General features: G+C 32.3%; 3 protein-coding genes across 4 annotated transcripts; 2 read left to right on the forward strand and 1 right to left on the reverse strand.

Annotated features, from left to right (window-relative positions):
• The first annotated feature begins 16,159 nt into the window (after window positions 1-16,159).
• LOC121119557 (uncharacterized) lies at window positions 16,160-17,639 on the forward strand. 2 transcript variants are annotated; one of them, XM_040714262.2, is made up of 3 exons: window positions 16,160-16,589; window positions 16,645-16,817; window positions 17,003-17,639. In XM_040714262.2, the coding sequence occupies exons 1-3, from the start codon at window positions 16,273-16,275 to the stop codon at window positions 17,548-17,550; spliced, it is 1,038 nt and encodes a 345-aa protein (XP_040570196.1). In that variant the 5' UTR covers window positions 16,160-16,272; the 3' UTR covers window positions 17,551-17,639. The 2 variants fall into 2 exon arrangements, with proteins under 2 accessions (XP_040570196.1, XP_071744865.1); XM_071888764.1 differs by having other exon boundaries at window positions 16,162-16,589; window positions 16,629-16,817.
• Window positions 17,634-25,744, reverse strand: LOC121119548 (venom protease). The gene is made up of 8 exons (XM_040714250.2): window positions 25,586-25,744; window positions 24,317-24,391; window positions 23,783-23,872; window positions 23,102-23,336; window positions 22,777-22,922; window positions 22,529-22,721; window positions 21,981-22,475; window positions 17,634-17,881 (listed from the first exon to the last, which is right to left on the reverse strand). The coding sequence occupies exons 1-8, from the start codon at window positions 25,611-25,613 to the stop codon at window positions 17,803-17,805; spliced, it is 1,341 nt and encodes a 446-aa protein (XP_040570184.1). The 5' UTR covers window positions 25,614-25,744; the 3' UTR covers window positions 17,634-17,802.
• On the forward strand, window positions 18,840-21,983 carry LOC121119567 (serine-arginine protein 55). Its single transcript, XM_040714268.2, has 4 exons — window positions 18,840-19,086; window positions 21,032-21,287; window positions 21,352-21,451; window positions 21,512-21,983. Exons 1-4 carry the CDS (start codon window positions 18,941-18,943, stop codon window positions 21,760-21,762), a joined length of 753 nt encoding a protein of 250 aa, XP_040570202.1. The 5' UTR covers window positions 18,840-18,940; the 3' UTR covers window positions 21,763-21,983.
• Window positions 25,745-25,789: the final 45 nt, after the last annotated feature.

Consider the following 25,789-nt stretch of genomic DNA (forward strand, 5'->3'; position numbering starts at 1 on the left):
CCTTGTTAATATGAGCTGATTGATATATTATTTTGGGGGTACAAAAGGAATAAATGTTATAAAGAGGAGAAACTTCAACATTTAAAATATAATTAGTACAGGGAAAGTACTTTATTTATTTAATAATGTATTTTAGAACAATTTACACCAAAGATAGACAATAATGCATACTTCAGAGGGATAAATTAAAAATACAACGACTAATTCAAAAAAGTACGAAAAGAAGAAAGAGCACACGCAACAACCGTTTTTGAAAGTAGTTTTTTTAATTACAAACTACTCCACTATATTAATGATGCACAGTGGTGGATTGATATGAATATCACAGGAGAGAAATTATGAAATTTACAGCTCGTAAGCTACATTTTTACAAAAATATGTACCCCTTTTTATTTAAAAAAAGACCGATTAGGAATGTAGTGCAAGGACCCATTCAACATTAATTCATTTGAGTGGTTTGATTTTCAACTTTTTTCAAATATCGATTACGGCTAGTACAGAAATGTTGTCATATGGTATGGAAATGACCTAATAATAAAAAATAAACATTAAAAAAGAGTAAACAATTTTGTTATTTTTTATGAAATTCATTTATACGTAATAAGGAATCGGAATAGTCCATAAAAATGATACCCGAATCGGCTGAAAATTTGGCATCGGTACATCCTTAGCAAAAACTATTACTTAGTCGATATCGACACTAAGAGGACATTTTTAGTTATTTTGCATTAGAAAGTGTTGAATTATTTATTTTTTTCTTCTAAAATTGTCCTATGGAACAAAAGAAGATAAATGGCGTATGGCGCGCATCCTTTTTTTATTTTTTCAGTAAGGAAAGATCAAAATTTTCTTACGTTATTTTCTCTTATTACTCGATAGCGTAGCTTTATAATAATGTCTATTATAATTAATTTATGCAAAATAATGATTAATGCTGTATTTTAATCCTTATTCGTGAAATAAATAACTTTTATCTCTTTTCAAACATTGGACAAGATATGCTTTACATCATAAAGAATGAAATTTCTTACCGCATGACAAATTTTCCGAAATATCTGTAATTGCAATTGGAAAAATATTGAATAACAAACTAACCTAAAGTTATTTCCTTCTCCGTTGTGATATTAATGTCTAGGTCAGCAGTTTTAAAAACTCCTGTCATAGAGATAAGGATCACGAAGCTAAAGGAACAAAAACAAAACAAAAAAACATTTGTGTGAAGATGAATATTTATATTTCCTCACTTATATTAAAATAGTTATAATTATTCGTTGAGGATGACTTATGTGAATGTTATTGTAAAACAGGATCGGCATCAGAGAAGGGTAGCGAGGGTGTCACTCCACTGACTAAGATCCAGATTTATTTAGAGTAGTTGTTAAATGATTCCCTCTTATACCCTTAATATGATCAATGATGGCTTAGCTTAAGATTTTTGATTTAAAAAAGAAATTTGAATACTCAAAATTTTGTAAGTGTATTTAATAATTATAAGTCCTTGTTGGACTCAGTGTAGAATTGAGCTCCTCTTGTCTATGTCTTATTTCCTGCTACTCCTTCCCCCTCTCCGTATCAGCTGTATTCACAGCTAAGCTACTCTCCTCCAAAACATTCTTCAAATTGTCAGGGTTTCGTTTTTTAACATGCCCCAAATCCTAGCAGTTTAACTGTAAGCGGGAAATTAGACAGAAATAATGGTGCAGACCTTTTTTTTCGTTTCTTTAAATTTGAGTCTCACATCAATTTTTATTTTTTGTAGATAATGTATTTTGAATCATTTAATTTCGAATCCTTATTAAAAAAAAGAAATACGGGCTCTTTCTTTCATTTTCAAGATGACATTTATTTATTTTAAATTTGTGAATATTTTTAACATAATGTTATTTATGTTAATGTTAAGTTTTTAACTTTTTCAAATGATCTTTTTTTTAAAGTAACATGATTATTCTGCACCCTTTTTTTTGATAGAATTTAAAGTTTTTTAAATTGCCTTTTTTCAAATCTTCAATTTTTAAATCTACTCGGTGTGAGATTTTATAATTGAGCGTGGGGCCGGAGCAAATGTACCCTTAAAATAGACCCTGATTTATTATTTATTTGATTATGGAATGCTAGATCTTATTGTAAGTCCTTAATTGTAGTATTTTGTCCTTTAGTTTCTAATTAATTGAAGGAAATTAATAGTCAAAACGGCTTGAAACATTTAAAAGTAAGGAAGACCTGATACAATTGAAACATTTTTGCATTAGGCTTATGTGTTGGTTTGACTTAAACACATTAAAATTTAACAAAAATTATGAATAAAATCAAATTTGAGTTAGAAATTTTAAAAAATAGACATGAAAATATATAAAATGCAATGACATAACTTTTTTTTTTTCAAAAGACAGTTATAAATTATATAAACCAAAAATATTTTTTTTTTTTCATAACGATATTATATATTTAAAGTTAAATTTGTCTTTATATATTTCTTTCTATAAGAATCACCTGGTATCGAACGATCATGAGTTTAATTATTTCATAAAATAGATGCGAAATTTAATTATAATTATATATTTTGAATTTTCATGATTAATTGCTTAAGTAATTCGTTATAGGCAATTTTGCAAAGTTATTAAAAATGTTCTTTTTCTCGAATAAATCCGATTTAAATCACACAATTTGAACAAACTTCCTCAAAGTTATATTATTTAATAACATCAAATCTGAAAACACCAATTTTAGTTTTCTAAAATTATTATTCTTGGAGTTATTTGCGTTTAAGGAATTTGAAAATTTCAAATTATGAAAATAAACTGAAAAATCGTTTTCTTGTATTAAAAAATTGAAGCAATTCACTTATTTTCATGAATTGATCCAAATTAAAAGAAGCAACTCATGCGATCAATTTTAATTAGTTTAATCTTATAAAATATTATGTCAAACATTTGTTTGGCAATATTTATTTTCGACGGTAAACGCACATTTCTTACTACTCCAGCGCATAATAGAGACTGCCTGTATTTCCAAGAATAAACAACGTTCATCCCGCTACTAGTTCTACAGTCTTATTGCCATGCATTATAAAAAAGGAGGTTATGTTGTTACACCCTGTAATTTGAGGAATGAATAACGCGACCTCACCATTTGTACTGTGTCAGTTCCTATTTTGTAGGTTCAGTAAAGTCTGAGGAGTGGTTTTATAAGTCCTTAAAGCCAGTCCCTAAGACTGTCGGTCCTTTGGAGTGTCAGTACTAGAACTGATTGAAAAAGAAGAAATAGAATTGAATGACGTTATCAATCACCATTTTTAAAAAATTTTAGGACTGAGCTGGACCGGACCGAGACTGAACTGGACAAGACTGAAGTTTTCATTCCTAAATAGCACAACACACACCTACTGACAATCATTAACTTACAATAATAGTTGACTGTTTAGTAAGATATAATTCGAATTCATTGAAGAAAACTAATTAGAGGCCTGAGCCAAATGATCAACAGCTGACAAAAATCCATATGAATTTTTAATTAATTTAGGATAACAAAGTAACTTCTAAATTATAAAATCAGTTATAAATACCCATAAAATATATATTTATTCCTAATTATGAGATTCCTTTCAAAAAACATTTAATGGCGTCATTAAATGTTATGAATACTTATTCATATTAAACATAATATTTCTTTTTAAAGTTTCAAGACTCATATTTACAGCATTCCTGCTATTTGCTAAATAGTACTATAATGCACTAAAATGGTGTTGGCGTTCGGTCTGAAAATCCTAGACCGGTCTCAGACCATTATAATATCTTTAGTAGACCGAATTAATTAAAAAAACACATAAAATATTATATTATGGTCAAAACTTTATTATGAACCAAAAAAACAATCCTTTACAATTATTTCTAGAAAATAATCCCGTTCATATGTTGGCCACAACTGGCCTTTAAATGGTCCATTCTTTCGTACCAATTTTCGATGACGCGTTCGAGCATTGTGACCGGAATCTCCCGAATAACTCGCTCAATATTTGCTTCCAATGCTTCAATCGTCGCTGGTTTATCCACATATACTTTTGCTTTTACGTAGCCCCAAATAAAAAAGTCCAAAGGTGTGATATCACACGATCTTGGTGTCCAATTCACCGGGCCAAAACGTGAAATTAATTGCTCACCAAAATGATGTCCCAATAAGTCCATTGTTACGCAGGCTGTGTGGCAAGTGGAACCAAATATCGTAGGGACTACGTGCTTCAATATGAGGTACCAAAAAGTATGTTACCATGGCGCAAAGCGGTGGCGAATCGACTCTTCACCTTCTTCGGCTACACTCTCGGCTACAGCCACAATATTTTCTACGCTGCCAGCTGTACGTGGCCTACCAGACGACGGGACATCCCAGCAAGTTGCTGCTCCTTCAAATTTTTCGATCATTTCGCGAATTGTGGATTCTGAAGGTCGATTAAGTGGACCATAAGTTGGGCGTAATTTGCGAAAAACTTATTTCACAGAACGCTGATTTTTATAGTACAATTGAACCATTTGTACACGTTGTTGTGGCGTATATCTTTCCATGAAGAATTGTAAAACAATACTGTGTAAAAATGACGTATGAATTTGACAGAATTCGTGCGCGCCTGTCAAAAAATCCCTACTGGAAAAAACCTCTTGTTTTGAATCACCCTTTACCAACCTTTTACTTTTTTATAGATTCTAATACATATATATGTCTATAAATTTTTTTATAGAATATTTTTAGATGAAAGCAGTTTCATGTATTATTACAGAGTAGGGACTAGGGTAATCGCTTTCTTCCAGCCTCTTTCGATCTTGCTGGCCATTTGAATAGTCTGGAGGTTTGATATACTGAGGTTAAATTCAGAATTCTATAAAATTGGCATATATCTAATATTTTTGATAAGTATTATTACGCAAAACATCCTTTGTTCTAAGTTTTCTCTTTGCCATATTTATTTGAATAACATAATATAAGCATTAGCATCGGTGATCTACTAATCAGTTAGTAAAGAATGGGAATGCAAAGAGCATGTATATCTGAATAGATTAAAATTACCAAGCTATAAATAAGTTTCTTTATGTTATTTAGCAAACTTTAAACGCCTTAAAGTTGAAAACTTCCTACACTGAACAAAAAGCGAAATATGAACAGCCCAATGTGTAACGTATAAGATTCAATGTTTCTATGATAAAGCAAAAATACTGTCTATCACTAAAAAAAAACATTACAAGAAATATTAATATATATCGTTCTAGGACAATGACTAGAAAAATTGTCATAAAATTCCTATTACTACAAAATTACTTAACTAAAAAAGTTTTTAGTGTCCATGAAAAACTGAAAGACACGACACCATTCTTCCCTAGCAATGCCAAGAAAATTATGCTGAATAGTCTAAAAAAAATAGTACTTTTTAAGATATGAATACAAAAAGAACATTTAGATTTGTAACAAAATACTAAGTTTGTGAAGCTATCTTCACATACCTAGAATAAGGAGAAAAATTCAAACACAAAGAAATATGATAGTTTCACTCGGCGAGCAAGTTTTTGGAGTTTAACTATTAAAGAGGGGACATTAAAGAATTAATTCGGCTCACACTCATCTATCTTGGTGAATTAACTCTGAAATTAATCAAAAATTAATCAAAACCTGGAGCTTCAGTTTTCTTGGTCAAAAGTAAAAATGTTATACCCAATTTAAATGATACTTTCATCAAGTCAAATATATGAATTCATTGCCGCAAAGAAACTGTATTTTACATTGTAGAATCGAGAAAATTAAATTAATTTGTACATTTCTTTGTATATTGATGTATTCCTTGGGGAATAAATGTGCAATCTTCGGCTTCTCCTCCTATAAATGATTTAAATATAATTAATACTATCCTAGAATATGAAATGTTCAACCTACACTGTCAGGAGCGGCTATTAAAGCAATGGAGTTGCATTTGTGGTGATTGACAGAAGAATTGGTTTCATTGGTATTGTTTAGAGAGTGTGTGAGTTTAGATAATGTGGCAAAAATGAGGATTATGAGCAAAATTCTCACAATAGAAGACACATTGAAATGCTTAAATAGATATATTTATGGATTTGGAAAACCAAAATTTCCACAAATACCTAAAAAATGAAACAGTATTAGTATAAAATCGACCGTAGAAAACTTACATGTTGTAAATGATGCCGCGAAGAGATGAGAGAAGCTTTGCAATGACTACGTGGGAACATCACTTACCAAACCTGTGACAAAATCTATCGGATAATAAAAGATGGTATCTAACTCTATTGATTAAACCCAATATTGAAAGCAAATATAAATTATTTCGATTTGTTAAACAATATAGGAATGTATTGTTTATGTTATCTAATAAAATGAAAAATATCCAATATGTTTAATCCAAAGGTGCCAAGTATATTATCAAATCCTCGCCCAAATCTTGAAGAATTGTTCAGGAGGTTAAGTATCAAGACCAGGCCAATCACATCCTTTAAATTTTTGAAAGAAAACAAACTGTCGTGTCTTGACGAGGTTGAGGAGACACAAACTGTTTATAACGATGAATCCAGGATGACCGAGAGAAATGAGGGGGAAGGAATGGCGTGGAGGAGTAAGACAATACTTATCTAAAGGAACATCTGTATTCTTTTTTATCACTTAAGGATTAGATATTGTTCATAAGCTCGAAAAAATGGTGTTCAAAAAACTCATAAAAGGCAAAAACAACTGCTTAAATGGTCAGAACAACGGGGGTAGTTATATTGGGTGTAGCATCATAATTAGTAATTTTGTGTATCCTTCATAATAATAGTATGCTGTTATACAAGCATAAATAACGGGGGGATCTTTTTGATGTCCTTAATAAGGAGTAATATCGCCAGACATTACTACATAACTAGCTTTTGCACTAGATCTTTACGATGGGTTTAATTCTAACTTTTTTTTTATTAGTATATTTATTTTTTAATTATATGATTTTGACATTTACTTAATTATTAATAATTATTTAGATCTCATCGATAGAGTTATATCTATCCTGTGCACAATTGTATATTGCAATTTCCACATTAGGGAAAAAGAGTGATGATCTTTTTGATTAAACTCCAAGTCTGGCTTATGTTTAGCAACTTAAAGTTATGACATATTTGACTGAATTCATGTCAGAACAAGAAAATATTATTTGGATCAATCTATTATTTCAATATTCTGTATTTATAATTTATTGTTATTATTAGTTATATGATTCCAATTGTTTAATTTTGTGTATTTAACATAAATGTATGATGGTTTATTTTTTAGTATGTAGATTATATTTAATTTAAGCCTTCTTTCTAAACTTGGAACTTCAAATATATTTCGAAATACTATACTTTGTCGTTTCATTAGTTATTATTCTGAGAATATGGTTCATAATGAATTACAATTTCATAGAGTGTGACGTTTTCAAATCTACTGTAACGGATGAAAAATGTCTTAAGTCAATTATACGTAGTATATCTTCATAAAACATTTTGCTAATAAATGCTATCATAATAAAGCAGGCAACTGATAATCACATCAGTATTTTATACAATGATACCATAAGTCTTTCTCCCCCCCCCCGTCTCCTTGCACGCGTTTTTCTCTACATAATTATCAACTTTACTTATTATTCCCTTCTCTCCTGCTGAGAACGGAATGAGCGCCCCCTACAGCTTTTATTTTGTCTTTGAGTAAAAGGTGAATATAGGTCCTCACGTCACCAAGAAGTCCCTGATCGACTCCATCGTCCTGGAATGGAAGAATTTAGATAGGGCTCTATTTTCCAGGCCTCCGTGTAGTTTAGAAACCAAATTGATACCTTTTATGATATTAACAACAGCTCTTTACCTCTCGAGCCTCCGGGCCTTCATGATCTCTGTCAGAAGGTGGCATAGCGTCTTCGCGTATGACAAGAATCCCAAGTCACCTTAAAAGAACTTCCACATTGTCTTAGCAGCCCCGAAGAAGTCGTTGGCGAGGTGATTCATCCTCCTTGAACTTCTTCTCCAAGCTGGACAGGAACCCTGCATCCCTCTTTAAATTGTGCCTCCACTTCCTTCCTTCTTGTCTTCTCCATCATTCTTCATCTTGACCACCTTAAAAACCAGCCTCATGGAGCAAAAAAACAAAAATTGTTTTTGGAGGTAAATAGACTAGATAGGTGTGAAGTTATAAACATAAGAGGGACTACCATCTCAAAAAACAACTTTACAAATAATAACGTTCTCTAAGTTGATTGAAAATCAAAAAAGTTATTGGCAAAAAAATAAATTGATGAAAATTGCAGTTTCATTTTTGTTCAAATGAAAAAAGATGGATTTCCAAAGGAAGATTGGATTCGTAGATAAAATTAAGTTTATATAAATTTGTCTGGAAATTCGTTTGCATATAAATTTAACACATTGATCTTTATCTGAAATACTTGCCATTTTCTGAATAATTTTTCACCTTTTTTTCACTTTTTTTCCTTAAACGTCAATTTTAAATTTTTAAGAATAAATGTCACTAGATGATACATTTTGGAGACTTTATAAATTAAAACTTGTATAATTTTTAATTTCCAGAACATTTTATTACATAACTTTTACAATATTTGTAAAAGTGAAGCAGTTATTGAGGTTTATTTATTCGACGAAGTTATTTTCCATAACTTTTTCTTTTGCAAGTACAAAAATTATTCATATGTTCGTGTTCCTCTTTGCAATGCCAATAAATGCTATTTATTGCAAAATATGTGCCCAACAGCTTTTTCAAAAAGATGGACTTCTCATCTAGACAATTTTTTTCATGCATATGCATTGGTATGTTATTTGAAGTTTATAACACTTTTTAAAAAAATTCATAATAATACATTTCATATAATATACAGGCACTTTATTATAATGGTTGCCCGAATTAAGAAGAAATAACATTGACACTTGTCAATGTGATTTCCCGCTCCCTCCTTGGTCCGAGCAACACCGAGTAAAGCTTTGCTAGTATTAAAATATGGAGGTTTTTTTAAATACACAAGCCTCATGCAAAGAAAAATTAACATTTGAGACCTCTCAATGTATTTGATGTGGCTCTCTAAGACTGAGTACTTAAGGAGGTTGGAATAAGTGAAAAAAGAATCACATGAATTACCTATGCATGATTCCTTACATAAGTAGTTCCCAACATCAGGGATGTCAAGATGTCATGCATTAGATATGATATTCACACAACTTTTCTCTCAGAAAATCGATTTTTAAATGTTTGTATGAAGTTAAATTATCATGATATCTCCAATTCTCAAATGGAAGAACGTATCTCAATGGACAACACGCTCATTATTCTCTTGAACTCAAGAAGCGTAGGTTAGTGTCTCGGTCGTTCCTATAAAAGGAAATATGCTTATTATATATGAAAATCAAATATTATTTACTTGGTTAGATGTAGTAATAGTAATACTATAATTTACTTATACTTTAATCAGTGCAACTCCATCTGTCCAATTAAAGAAACATTTAAAAAAATCAACCAATTTCAATACTTGAGAGCCCAGTATCATAATCCTGCTTTACTTAATCTGAGCAAGAACCAATCGACAATTGCTCCATAGTAGGAGCTCTTTTGTATGCATAGAAGTGAAAAAAACATATCCTTTAATCTTTTTAGAAGAGTAAATGTTATTTTCAATCAAAAACTCTGGCCTAGAATTCAATATCAATATATAAATTGCTACAGATTAGTATTGATTATTCAATTGACCTTATATGTATATCACACATATTTCAAAAATACAAAGAAGTGGTAGGAAATTCCTTGTAAATACTTATCAGGGCCCCTTTCATCTATTGAAAGTAGTAGGGTCAATATATAAGGACTAGTAAAAATAATCTATAAGAAATCCACAATTTTTTAATAGATTTTCTTTTATTTGAATTAATTTTAATCTCCTTGGCAATCAAAACAATGCCTACATAACCATCAGTCTCGACGATTGCCATTATTTTATCCCCATTTTCGACAATTGGGCTTCCAGATAGTGTTGCATTTTTGTCGTCAAAATTACCTCAACAGAATCGACAAAACTAAAATTACACATGACGGGCTGTTACAGTATCAAGACCATTGATACATTTCACATTTTCAGCCGCCTTGGTTGTGGTTTCGCCTTGTTCGAAGTTAAAAATTTTAAATATGGAATATTTTCTCTTTACTGGTGTCCATCTTTGACGCACACTCAAACAATACTGAGTCTAACGAAATCTTATCTTCCAAACGCCATCTAGTGTAAACCGATCTCACTTATACAACGCAAAATACAAATTACTAATGCCATCTATTGGAAAAAGAATGGTTTATTTTTACTGCATCAATTTTAATAGTCAATCAGGAATAAATTGACTCTTGAGCACAGAGATGCTTTAATTTTTTTTAAATTAAATTTAAAATTATAGACAATTTTTTGTTTTAATAAAGTTATTTACAATTAAGTATAGTTATATTTATGATAAGGGGTGCGTTGCTAGCTTACATCATTGGGGGCTTAGCAAAAAAAAATATCAAGAACCTAACACAATTAGTTTTACAAATTGGTCTATTATTTATAAAATATATGTATTTGATAAGAAAATTTTGGGGCTTTAAAACCTAACGACCCCCTGTTTATGATTGATATATTTATCTACTTTATACCTGGTTCTAGTCAATAAAAAGTTAAAGATTAAAAAAATTAAATAATTATTTGTTATTTGTTAATGCCATTCCTTTATACATAATAAAGATTCAGAATCATTCATACAGATGGTATTGGAATGGGGAGAAATTTTGGTATCTGTGCATTTCTAATTTTAATACAAATCATAATCTGTGAGTAATGTTGGATCAGTTCGAGGACTGATTTCGTCTTTTTCTCTCCTCATAAAGTTTTTTTTTTCATCACTCCAATCTTTTTTATCATTCAAAGGTTCTTAAGTGTGATTTTCGCTCCTATTCTAATTTTTGAGTTGTATAAATATGTTGTTTTAGGTAGATGTGCAGAATTTTGAAACACAAATGACGTTGTCAACCTATGTCTTACGACATTACCTTGCTAACACAAAAACATACTGTGTATTTTTTTGTCAGCTGTCGAGGTTTTTGCTTCTTTTTTCCTAATCAGTTTCCTGAATGTTGATGGGTTTATTATAATTAGCTCTTTTTAAACTGTGAAAAATTCTCAACAATCATTGAACAATAGTTCCAAGTTGGGAAGAAATGGTTAACTACCTACTAATTTTGGGTCTTTTTTTCTGTTTCTTTTTGGTGAAAGGTTGTGTAATTAATATTGGATCGGTGGAAGGACTGATTACCTTATAATTCCCCCCCCCTTCCCCCAAACCTTTCAGTCTTTTAATTTATCGATCCAATCTGTTTTACCATTCAACTGTCCTAAGAACCGATACTTCGGTCCGTGAGTTCTACGGTCCTATCCATCTTTGTAGATATTATTCCGTCAGGGATAGGATCGAATAAAATAAAAACGAAGAAAATGATAAATGATAGCTAGAACGTATAATTATAATTTCTAGCCACACACTTTCTACTTTAAACTTCAGCTATCTTATCTTTTGACAAAGGTTATGTTGAACATTTGAAAGGACAAGTTAGTATTTACGTCTTTACAGCTGTTGTAGTTACCATAAAAGAACGAAAAGGACCGGTCCTAGAACTGACTAATTTTATTAGAGTAGGGCTGATAGGATTGCAGTCTTATTTTTTTTTTTAGAAAGATCTAAAACTAACTATCTTTGATTAATTATATTTTTTTGATGGGTCTCTCATTCAGGATCACCCAATATACAAATTATAAATATAGGTTTCTGTTGAATTTTGAATAATTCAAATTCACAAACTTGACTTAAATTTAATTTGAGCTTATATCTAATTACTTCTTAAAGTTCCCAGTTTATATGTAAGTTGGTGTAACATGGCCTTCAAATGATTAAGTTTATCAAATTCAGTTTTTTACTTGATGAAGATAACATAGAAAATGTCTGAATTTTTATGGCATTTAAGACATGATAAAAATTGCCCCACTATTTACTAGGTAGAATTCAAAGGTTAAAAAATAAGATTATGATTTGAAAACAACATTGAAAAAAATAATTATGTTGATTACTTTCCAAGAATACTTTATTTGTTCAGATTGTAGCACAAGTTCTATATTCTCGAGCTGTGAGACACACCTCGAATATGGAAACATTAATTACCTCTAATTAAGTCATTCTAAAAATAGCATTGCCATTCTTTATTTATATATTAGTGGGACTGCCCGGCATTTGTCCGGAGTTATGGCGTCGATGAATATACAAACTTTGCTTTTATATACAGAAGATAACTCAATTACAAAATCTCAGTGTTACCCTCCGTTTTTCATAAGCACACTCACACGTAGCTACTCAACATTTGTATGTTCTCTCCTCAAGAATGAAATAATAATAATAATAACAGGTTGAGAAAAAAAATATGACGTGATGAGCCAGGGAGCACTTTAGTCTCTAGAGCGCTAAAGTCACATCATTATTTTATATAATGTACTTATTTTCTTTTTAGATATGAACTTTATCTTCACACTCTTGTTATTAAGATAAGTTTTCATCTCATATTTTATAGAGTTGTATAAAATATGAGTTGAACTAAACCCCTGCAAGGTTAATTCATTTTTACATACCGTTCTCTATATATATATACTTTTCCTTTTTTAATATGAAGTGCACGCTCGATGCTACATGAAAAATGCCTGCCAGATTTCATAGATACGACTGCATTGCTATTTTTTAGATCAAAAATGACTCTACGGGGTTCAATATCAATCTATCTAAACATCCACCAATCCAGACAGACTTTGTACTATTAATATACATAGAATAAAAAATATGTAAAAACATATGGTAAAAAAATAAAGATTCTTTATTAAAAAATTTCACTTTTTTGGGGCTGAGGTGAGAAGAAATTTTGGAATGACTGATTTTTCTAAAATGTAACCAGAACTAAGATTGAAACCGAGATCGGGAAATATTGTTTAAGAGTATTTCAAAATTTAATATTGTTCTTTAGTTTTAGAGTTTGCAATCTCACTTTAACGTGGCTGAATCCCTTACAAGAGTCATGAAGGTCTTTAAAATTTTATTTAAGACGGAGTCTGTTATGACTCATAATGCTAGAAACTTATCAAAGTCCATGGCTTTTCTAACTATAACAAATCCAGACTCCGCCTGAGGTTCAAAGATAATCATCTTAGATATTGGACACACAAAACGAAGATGATCCTCACCAAGGTGCAGTCATGAATATGACGATAAAGAAGAAGAGTTGGGCGAAATATAATTCCAAATTTTATATTCTTAAGCTCCCCGTCATCATTAGGAATGAAGACTAGAATCGTTAAACCTTGAACGACACCCATGTAAACTGCACCCGGTACAATTTTGTAAATAAAATAATTAGAATATTTTCAACCCTCAACTTACCTTTTACTTCTATGCATAAAGTGAAGGTAGATCAGCATTTCATGACTTAAGTCTTTCAAATTAGTGTTTGTAACCCGGCTGTGGATTCGCCGAAATTTCAAGGTGAGTCTGACTACCTAGTCTGATGGGAATTTCAGGTACGTATCTATACCTATATTGCAATCTGTATATCAATCTTGATGAACACTATGGCAAAAACATGAAAAAACTCTATCATACTCTGCAAAAGTATATGAGTAATGAAAACTTAAGTACAATATTTGGGATTTTCATAAAAACGTAATGTAATAATTATCTTCAAAACTAAACACTTTCGTTTCGATTAAGTATATTTAAAAAACAAACAAAAAAGTATTTGTACATCCCAGTTTGCTCTTAAGAAAAGGATTGAATTCAGAAGATCCTCCTTCATTCATGCCCTCTGGTCACTTAAAATGAATTTCATAACCAAAAACAATCGTTCAACCATCATTTGTGACCATGGCATGAACACTTTTGTGTAAGCAAGGGCAAAAACATCTTTAAAATACAGTAGTTTTTCCATCGATAGTGCAACCCACAAGCTTTGATCCTATAACTAGACTCAATTCATCTCATGGAAGAGTACTCGTTTTTCTTCGATTAATTTCTAACTCTGATTTTTTTTTTTTTTGTGAAAAATATCAAAATAGCCTCGATCCTCCTAACGAGTTGAGTTGATTGGCTGGCTTCTATAAACAACGTCACATCGTCGGCGTAAAGATCAATTATCTGGAGTTTGCCATCAAATAAAATACCGCAGCCACCATACTTGTGCTTAATTTTAATAACTAATTATTCTATGGCTATAGCAAACAATAGAGGCGCAGTCGAACACCCTTGATCCACTAGAACATTGTCAAATTGTCAGGGTTACCATGTTGATTTTTGATTTCATGCCCAAAATACACACGATTTTCATCAATAATTTTACCGTACGTATAATGTAGTAATAAATTACATTGAAAAAGTAGGTAGTACATTACATAGACACATAACTTTAATCTGCTTATATGTAGACATAGGCTCATACCCAGCTAAGTACCACCATACTATAAAAGTGTGTAAAAGCTTATTACGCATTGTAAACTAAATACATTATAGTGCCTGAATAAAAGTGTTCCTTGAATCTTGATATTAAAAAAAAATTGTGCAAAAAAAAACAAAAAAAAGATAATTTTACAATTGAAATCAATTAAAAACAAAGTCATGTGCTAGACGATAGGAATGAAGGAGGGGAAAGTCAAAGAATCATATCAAGTATAGTTGTATATACTAGTGTGGGAGTTCGGAATGAAAATTCTAGACCGGTCTCTGAAATGTATAATGATTGTGGTAAAAAGACTGCAGACAATATTATAGAGTGTAATTTCGTTGCAATTACATTAAATTCGGCTTATCAAACTATTGAATGATAAAATCCGTCGTAGCCGCTTCCCTGAGCGTCATGGATCCCCTTCTAATATCTAAATACAACCCCTCCCCACTTCTGCAGGTGAAATGCTAAGCCCCGAAACAGTTTAGAATTTAAACTCCACCCTTGCAGTGTTTCTAAACATTAAGGACCCATTTTAATATGATATAATACACCCGGTTCCATGGGTTGTGTATGTTAACTGCTGAGATCCAAACCAAACTCGTTTTATATCTTTGAAAAAACTTTTTAATTTTTTTTTTTTTGTACCCTGGTGGAAGATTTGAAACTGCCTTGGCTTCCAGTAATTCACTTGCACTACCCGTGAGCCGAGCTATATTTTAAGATATTAGAACGCGTTCATTGATGCTTATGAAAGTGGTGACGGAGTTATTAAATATGCCTGGGCGTCCAGTAGTTCACCTGCACACCTGCAACAACCCTTTTTTGACTTTTAAATGTAGTTTTTTGATTACAAACTCTACTCATAATTTAGGATAAGGGAGAAAATCGCTCCATAGATCCAAACCAAAAATATTGGCCTATTTTTTGAGAATAAAAAAATCGGTACATGATTAGAAAATAATTAAATTTTAGTCTACGTTCTATGATCAGAGCCGAAATATCGGCCATCCTCATGCCAGAAAAAAGCATCCAAGAACGAACTGGGAAAAAATAGGTGTTCGGCCGAGTTTCAACACTAGCATAGACCCTGAAGTAAAATGACTACTCAGGGGCGTCCGCAGGGAGTGGACTGGAAGGGCTGTAGCATCCCCCCAAAAAAAAAATTAAAAAAAAATCGTTTTTTACTAGAACATTACACATTTAAATTTTTTATCAATGTCACATATTTTTTTTAAATACACGCGGCTTCAAATAACTTTATAGACAAATCTAGATCAAATGCGTCATAGATTGTACTAATAAATGTATGTATGTAGAGGTACTAAGGGGAAAATCCCAAGTACATTTAACATAAATACTAGTGTTGAGACCCAGACCAAAGTTGGACCAAATTAATAAAACTATAACGGTCTCAGACCGGTCTATGAATTTTAGACTGAACCCCAACACTAATACTCTTACATTGAAGTTTGAAGGTCTGACATCGAATATTACATATGAACAATATATAGGCTACATAGCAAGCTGCAACATCAGGGTAGAGGAACTTTGCCAAACTGTTACTCTTAGCTAGAGCTTGGTATAATAAATAATTAAACACACTCATAGGCAACTTCTAAAGCAACATGCATACCTTCTCAACCCCTGAGAACACTTGCTTTCAAGAATACAAAAAAAAAAATATATATATATTTCATTTGACATTAAACAAACAGAATGGATTCATATCAGTTAAACATTGGGACTTACAAAGGATTTCTCAAAGATAACCTTCCGGACGGAAATGGAACTCTGGCTTTTAATGAAGAGGATGAGCGATTAGAGTATGAGGGTAACTGGGTATCTGGAATTCGAACAGGAGAGGGTCAAATGACCTTCAAATCAGGGGACGTCTACAAAGGTGCCTTTGATAATAATTTACCACATGGAGTTGGAACGTTTTTATATGCTAATGGGGATATTGAGGATGGGACGTGGGAGAATGGAGAGAGGCATGGCTGTTGTGTCTATAAATCTGCGTCAGAGGGATCGAGGTATTTGAGTCTATATGGATATTACTCCATTGTTTTTAGAACTTTGTTTCTTAAGAGAAGAGATGGAATTTGTCCAGGGGATTCCCCATGGAAAATCACACGTGAAGAATCCTGATGGATCGAAGGAAATTCGAAGTTATATCAATGGACAGAAGAATGGAAACGCGAAGCTCACTCTTACTAATGGAGACACGTTGGAGTTTAATTATGTAAATGACTCAATTGAAGGTATGTGACTTTACTCGTGCTTGTTAAAAAACTATCCGTCTCTAATTCTTCGTTTAACACCAATAAATCTTTTTTTTCTTGACATAGCCTAATGTTTCAGTCAATTTATAATTTATTAATACTACGATTTTGAATACTTCAATGCACAATCCATCTCTCCCATTATTATCACTTTTTTATTATAGGAAAAGCAATTTACAAAGCGGACAAACTTGTGGATGAATCTCATTATCAAAATGGAATCAAACACGGCCCTTCCATTGAAACGAATGGAAATGGGGATAAAGAGGAAAGGAGCTATGAGGAAGGCTTTTTAGAAGGCCCAGCCATTCTTACAGGATTAAATGGAGATATATTCAAATTTAACTATAAGAAAGGTATAAAAAATGGCAATTTTACCTATACATGGAAGGATGGTTCTAAAGAGGTCGGGCTCTTTGACAAGGAGGGAAATCAAAATGGCCCTACAAAAATGACTTGGGCCAATGGGTCTTTTCGCGAAGGAGTTAAAAAGAACGGAGTTTGGGAGGGTAAAGTTGTGTATACTCATGGTAAGGATACTCCCATGCCTGGAAAGAGGGATTTGGAGATTTGGGGAGATGGAAAATTGATCAAATCACAGAAATATTACGGTGAGGAAATTGTTGTTGATGATTGGTATGATTTAGATAAATTAGTGGATCATGATAAAACCGGTGCTTGTCCTATGAAAAGTCTTCATCGATGTTGTTGAATAATTATAATAAGTTTATTAATTAACCCATCTTTAAAACTATTGCATTTAACTGATTGTAACCCAATAAAGAAACAAGTTAATAATTATTGAAGAGTATATTATTTTGTAAATATAATTATATTTAACAAATAATTTTAAAAAAAACCGTAGATATAAATAAATATATATGAACATGTAATATATAACAAACTGTAATTGCATCAATGGTTTGGACAATAAATACTAATGAATAATGGTTCATCTCATAAATTAGTTCAAATTAATAAGGATCCAGTCCAAAAAATGAGTAAGTCGTGTATAAACCCCTGGATAGCCCGCTTCCGCACACCTGGAAGATAAAGTGAAAAAAATTATAGTTTAAAATAGCTAAAAGTTCTTCGCCACACGTTCACTACATCATTTCCCGGCCCCCTTACACATATTATTATTTCATTTAGGTAGGTTATTGTTTGTTACTAGCTGCGCAGCGCTTGATGCTTTGAGCTGCTCAGAGAAGGGGGGGAAAAGAACCCATGAGTTTTAATACTATATGGAAGAGTGCAATCTCCAATCACGCAACCTGTTTTGGTGAAAAAAGCTTCATATTTAATCAATAATTCCTCTTGGTAAACTAATATTAACCTAGTACAATTATACAACTAAAATATTTATTGTAGTTGTAATTTTATATCAGTATCACTTGGTATTTTAACCAACTATTTCATTTAAGTGTAATATGTCAATTCCCTAAAAAATTGTTCATGAAGCAAAAATGATGGACTTACTGAATGTATACAACGAAAATTGTAAGAAGATATGATATATGTCAAAAGGTTTTCTAAAGTAAATTTGATCTTCAAAAATAAAGTATCAGCCTCTGTTCGTGTTTGCATAGGATTAATATTCAATAAATTTTATTCAAATAACTAATTAATATTATATATGATTCCTCGTTCTATCTTTCAATACTGATTATATTAATTTATTTAGTAGAGTGTATTTGCAAAGAGAGTCGAATGGATTCGCATCGCATAATTCAGATTATTAATTAAGAAAAATGAATTGTTGTTTGTGTGTAGCTTTAAGAAAAATTTTAATGTTGACTTATTATTATTCGTATATTTTCTAGAGGTTAGATAAGATTTATAATAATTATATCTGAGCTCTGCATATTTCACAATATGTATTTATTTCTCACCAAAAAAGATAGGTTTTTTTTAGCAGAACAGGTTGCGTGATTGTCGCCGGTGACCCTCCAGATAGTATGAGTACTCACTCAAACAGTTGAGGTAGAAATAAGCTAGAAAGGGAAAATAATAATATAAAGTTGTAAAATAAAAAAAAACACCAAGAAAAATAAGACAACAATTTCAGACAACAGAAGACTCGCCATTTTGGAATTCAAAATATGCCTAACGGATCACGGGTTTACGTGGGTAATTTACCCGAGAATGTACGAGAGCGAGATGTGGAAAAGTTATTTAAGGAGTACGGTCGTATTCGGGAGGTTGTGATCAAGTCCGGTTATGGATTTGTGGAGTTTGATGATCCGAGGTTTGAATTGAGTACCACTTCTTCTGAGTCTCTCTCTCTGACTCCTTCCTTTTCACTTGCATTTCTCATGTATGACCCATAATGGAGCAGAGTTCGCTTTACCAGTTTGGCCGATCCTCATATTTTCTCTCTCTATGTCGAAATTGGAGACAAAATTAATTGATAAGTGGATCTTGAAAGTTGATGAAAGGTCTGAATGTGTGAAGGAGATTGTGAGTTCATCTCTTATTGAGTATCACGGGAGGGGTTTGTGCTCGTAGTCAAACTGTGCGCTGTGCGCTTAGGACTGAGGGTGGAAGAGATGACAAGGTGTTATGATGGATCATAGTCGATACAGGAAAAGTTGTAGCGACTTACATAGTGAAATGTGATCTCCTCATCCCTTATTACACAGTTCGAGTCCGAGAACAAACCCCCCTCCCTAATAATAATCAATAAGAGACGAACTCATTACTCCTCCACATAATGAGACCTCTCATCTACTTTCAAGATCCTACAAAATACTACTTGTCCAAATTACTCAAAAGCGTCTAAATTCCTCTTCTTCTACTCCAATGGCAATACTGATATATTATTCACTTTGCTTATGGAAAAGTTGCAAGAATTGAATTTCAGCTTGTCGCTCAAACTGTCTACAATTTCGAGATGGAAAGAGAAAATATGACGAGTGGGCAAACTTGTAAACCATACCCATGGATCATACAAACATTCTTCGTCTATTAAAAACTGTTTTATGTCCATTATGGGTTACTCATGATCAAATGAATGAGACAAGTCAATGTTAAACAAAGGATGTGAGGTTCCAATCCTGATTCTATGAGTACTGGCCTCTTATTAATTTTTCTTTATTAATTTTTATCTTCTACATATTTTATGAGCCTAAATTTGTAATGACATTTAAAAAACAAATATGCCAATGTTATATCCTACAGAAAATAATTTTACCCATGAATTCCTCAATTTCATCATTTTCAAACTACTAAAAATTGCAAAAAATATAACTAGATCTAGAAAAACTAATTGCAAACTCCTGTAAAGCAAGGCAATAACTACTCATCAAGTATTTAACCTCACAAACAGTGTAAAAAGTAACATATGATTATTGACTTATGTTATGTGTAGACTATATTTATTGTTTTTATGAGTTTGTTTATAATGTAACTACTGACAAAACCTTTTATTTGAATGTATATACAGGACCACTTGATCGTCTTGGTTGCGTGGTTTTGAAGGTTGTAATCGAACGATCGCATCGCGGATCGTTAGATTATTTCATATCAGGCTTCTCGTATAATGTGTTAAAGGTGTATGGAATCGCATTGATGTGGCCCAGGAAATATATTAAAATCTTTATCTTAAATGTTATTATGTTTTGAAATCGGTGATGCATTCAAATGAAGATCATCCTCGTCGTCTCCGTACTTTATTATTTAATCAAAAACAAAACGATAAATAAGCAAGCGAGCGAGAATATGTGGATAAGAGGTTGTAGTTTTGACGAGGACTTTATTTGTCTGTGGGATCATTACGTTTCTACTTCATCTTCTCATATTTTATCAGAAATTAGAGTAAACTATTAAATATCTTATTTGGTTTATCATGTTCATTGAAAAAGTTCATTTTACTACCGCTTAAAAATTCTTGGCAATCACCCGATTTAATTATGAGTAAGTATATCGAGTCAGAAAACCACACACGCACTTAAAAAAGATTAAATGTGATTTCAATTTGTCCAAATTTCATTTTTTTAATGTGAAGTGGAGTACAGTTTTTACACTATGCAATATTTTGAGTTCACCTAAGACTTTAATTTTGGCCACATCAGAGTCAGTCACTCCACACATTATACAGATTCAAGGCAGAGATACACATGTTATAGCATACAAATTAATGAGACCAACTTTATGAAATAGTTTTTTTTTCATCTTTCTATATTTCCTTGAAGGGACGCGGATGATGTAGTCAATGATATGGATGGAAAAGAATTTCAAGGAGGAAGAGTTCGTGTGGAGATGGCTAGGGATCCACGTGAACGTAGAGGAAGAGACAGAGACCGAGGGTATGAAAGAAGAGGAGGGGGAGGAGGAGGTTATGACCGTAGAGATACTAGGGGGGATCGAGGACGTAGAGGAAATCCTCCTGGACCTAGAACCAACTACAGAATAACTGTTCAGAATCTCTCTTCACGAACATCTTGGCAGGTACATAATTGCAATACATAATTGCTTTTGAAAATTTATTATATATTATATTCATTTTTTTCAGGATTTGAAAGATTATTTTAGAGCTGCAGGTGAAATTACTTACACCAATGCACATACCCCACGTCAAGGAGAAGGAGTGGTTGAATTTGCTAGCTCAAGAGGTGCAAATGATATAATACTTAGTCATACTAGATCAACTTATTGTTATTTTATATATTTAGGACTTGACTATGCTATTGATCACCAAGATGAACTCGAGTTGGATGGTCGACGTCTCAAAGTCTTTGAAGAACATAGAAGATCTCGTTCAGGATCTTATGGGCGTAACAGATCACGCTCCAGATCCAGGTCTCGATCAAATTCTAGGTCTCGATCACGTTCTCGAAGTCGCTCTCCCAGTGACAAAAGGAGATCTAGGTCTCGTTCCAAGTCCAGATCGCGCTCTAACTCAAGATTCCGTGATGAAAATTAATATCAACGCTATATCAACGCATACATTACAAAGCACTACTCGTAGTTCTTGATTTCCTATTTTTTTTTAATTTTTGAAGTGATTTTCAAATCACTAATTATAGACATTGGCTTTGAACAAGTCAGATATGTATTTAAAAAAATATCTTATTATTTGGGGTTTCTTCATTTTTGATCTCATGTTCTTTAATACTATTTCAAATAAAATAATCATCTTACCTATTTCCAAATGATACCACTCCTATTAATACCCAAGCTTTTCTCTTTTGACTGTAAAGCATTAAGGGACCTCCTGAGTCTCCTTGACATGCGTCTCTTCCTCCACTTGCGTATCCAGCACAAAGAAAAACTTCTGTGATGGGTTGGAAGTATGCACCATCACAGTCCTTATTGTTCCAAACTGGAAGGGCAACTCCTCTAAGTTTGTTCACTTCCTTTCCACGGTAATGTGTTGCTCCCCATCCTAGGGCAACCGGAAGAGTTCCAAGAAAGTTATCATTCTTCATTGAGCCCGTGGGTAGACATATTGGTTGAATGTATTCAGAAAACTCCACTGGTTCTATAGTTTTGAGTATCGCAACATCACTGTAGAATCCATTTGCTTTAAAATCTGGATGTGCGATCACATCTACAATTTCGTATTCTCGACTATAAGTTTCCTTATCGTCAAGATCCCATTCGCCTAATCGAATCGTAAATTGACGTGCTTTAAATCTGAAATTGAATTTAAAGAAAGTTAAGTCGAATTAAAAGGTTCTCAGACTCACTGTTTTTTCTTGGCATCTTTAGTACAATGAGCAGCTGTAATTACATGTCTTTCACTAACAAGTGCTCCTCCACACCAAAACTCAGTTCGGCCTCCTCCATGTAGATAGATTGCTGCCATCCATGGATACTCACCTTCATAAGTAGCTTTGCCGCCCACAATTCGCGATTGAGGTTTTTGGGAAATTCCACATTCTTAAAAGAAGCATGATAATAAATTAAATCTTCAATCGATTAAAGCTCATCTTACGAGGTGATTCATTTTGATTAATTGAAGTAGCATTGGTTGAATCTCCTTTTATGGAGTCGTTAGACTGGTCGTTAATAACTTCGTTTTCTTCGAATTTATCATTTTCTTCTTTAGTATCAGTAGTTCCAAAGTCCAAGAGCGAAACTCTGAAATTAGATTTGCCATTATGTATTTCGTTTCCGTTGATATATCAGGCACGGTGCCAATAGAAAAATGGAGGTGTGATGGCTTTTAGATATGCATAAAGGGGGGAAATGAGAAGGGCTTGTTAATAATTTTCAGTTTCAATTTCGTGGCACCGTTCCTGAAAATTAAATTTTTATACCCTTGATCTGGACAGCACACGCCCGGTACGAATCCTGTTTTAAAACAAATGGATTTCCTGAGTGTTGCAAAGTCTGCTAGAAGTATAGGACAATATTGAATGTCTAAGCATTTTCCATTTCCCTTATTTGGTGTTGTACATCGTGGAGCAGTGGTAATTCTTCCACTAACATCCTCGTTTCTGGCATTGGCTTCAGCCTCACTTTTAATACTAAGCTTAGCACCATTGAATTCCACTGTGAATAAAGCATCACGGATTAATTTAAAGCCCTTTTCAAGAGAACTTACTCCTTTCCCAGGCATTGCTGCTCTTGGAAGTAAGTATTTCTCCGTCTTATTTTCGCTAAGAAGATTGTTAAAGACTGTAATCGCGGTATTTTTAATGTCATGAATAGACCGTGTAATTAGGACCACTGCCGTACGTATTGTCATCAGTATTGGTTTTTAGCTTTGTCTTTTGATCAAAAAGGGAATATGGAAGCGTTTTTTTGAGGATAATTGTTAGAGAGTTGGAAAAATCAGAGCTGGACTTGGTCAAAATGTCGTATAAGCGGGAGTGCTTATTGTCTGAGTTTAAAAGTTAGTAGAAGTCAGGAAATTGGTTTTTATATTGATAGAAAAGCAAAAATGTCTAAGGTAGGATTGTCAATCAAGGACCAATTAGTTTAGTAAATCAACTTACCACTTGTCTTAGGTAGTCCAAGACTTTTTAAAAATGGGAGTGCAAACGAAAATAAACTTCCACCCTCATCTATTCGACGTTGTGATGATCCTGTATATGACAAATATAAGTTAATTAAATATATAATTGACATTTATAAAGATGATCAAATTACATTTTGTAGTAATTTCCAAATCTATTGACATTATTATTAACACAAATAGAACCGCCATAGGGGGTTTAATTTTGAACTTTTAGAGTAATTGATTTATTATGCAATATGCCATTTCCGAAAACATTTAAAATAATATTTTAACACTTATATTTTAACGGAGGGGAAGGGGAAAATGTATAAGGCTCCAAATGACCCCTTTGGCAGATTGTATTCTGTGTTAAATTCATGGACAAGGACGCCTATGATTTATATTTTAAGGAACGCTTGAAATCAGAACCTTCGTATAATTGAACTACATATAATTATTATCTATTATGTTTGATGCAATCCCCAAATTTATGGATGAACATATATTTATTTATATTATGCAATATAATTACCCCGTTTTTGTATACGATGCGTTCCTTCTGAGGATTTTGTGAGGATCGAAGATAGTAGAAAGACCCAAAGGACATCTGAAAAATTATATATTTTTCTTATTATTTATAATTTCCAAGATATTTAGGTAAATCCCTTCATGATTCCCTTTTGAATGATAATCATTTTCAAATGAATTATTTATGTACATTGATAAAAGATATCTTATCTTTAGGGTTGGGTTTCGGTCTGGAAATCCGATACGATACTTTTTTATAGCTTTTGTGAGACTGGAAACTAATTCGGTCCAATTTCGGTCTTGATCGGGTATCGTAATAAAATTATCTCTACAAAAGAATCAGTCTTAAAAAATGACACTATAAAAATAAAAAAAAAGAAGTAAATTTCAATTTACTGTTTTTAACCGCGGCCTGGATCGAAATATTGGTACAGATTGGTCTCACGTCGGTACTTTTATCACATCACACAACTTTTCAAGAAATTAAAAAAAAAAAAAATGATCAAAACAGTTGGTAATTTCGATAAAATCACTTTAAACCGAACTGGATAAAAAATCGTTCACGGACCGAGGCTCAACACTACTTATCACAATGTACAAGTACAACAAAAGGACAGTCACATTCCAGTCCTTATCTTTGTCCTTAAAATAATTACTGTTATATTTGTAAGTAGGTGTATGAAAAGCTAGAAAATGAGAGGTAAATGACGCAAAAATAACTAGCCAACAATGATGTTTATAAAATGGTTTTTATATAACCATATCCGGGTTGACTCATTTACATATGTATGTCGATTTCTGTGTATTTCTAAAGGAATACACTTATTTCCAATGAAGTAAACCCTTGAAACAAGCGAGGGATTACCCAAAAGCTAAAACATACTCCAAAAGGATACGGAAGTATCTTCTTTCATAATATAATATATTAGGCCTAAGATTTTACAAAAAATTACATTCTAAAGGAAATGCCTATATCCGTATTGTTGTTGCATTTATTTTGTTGATAAGAGTGAACCAAAAAGGCGTCTAAGTTCAGCAATAACGACATTTCAATGATTATTAATTTGGGGACATCTGAGAACAAATGGGATACAAATGAACATTCAAAAAACAAATAAAATGCTTATCACGAAATCAATTATGTATCTAAACTTTAAATTATAAATACAAATGGTAAAATAACGTTGGCATTACATTTTTTGTTAAATAGAGAAAATACAGCAGATATTATATGTAATAGTGATTCATTACTAATTCTTTGAGCCGATCTTACCTTTACATTGAATATTGAATATAAACATAATGAAAATAATTTAAAAAAATAAATAATATCTAAAGAATAACTTTTTAGGTAGTATTGCACTGTCGTCTCTCACTCCACACCGATCTCAAAACCTTAACTAAACTAAACTGCATATAATTTTATGTATTTTAAAGGATACAATAAGTTTTTTGTATACATATATATATATTTTTT

The sequence above is a fragment of the Lepeophtheirus salmonis genome, chromosome 1 (assembly GCF_016086655.4).
Source record: "Lepeophtheirus salmonis chromosome 1, UVic_Lsal_1.4, whole genome shotgun sequence".
Lineage (NCBI taxonomy): Eukaryota > Metazoa > Arthropoda > Copepoda > Siphonostomatoida > Caligidae > Lepeophtheirus > Lepeophtheirus salmonis.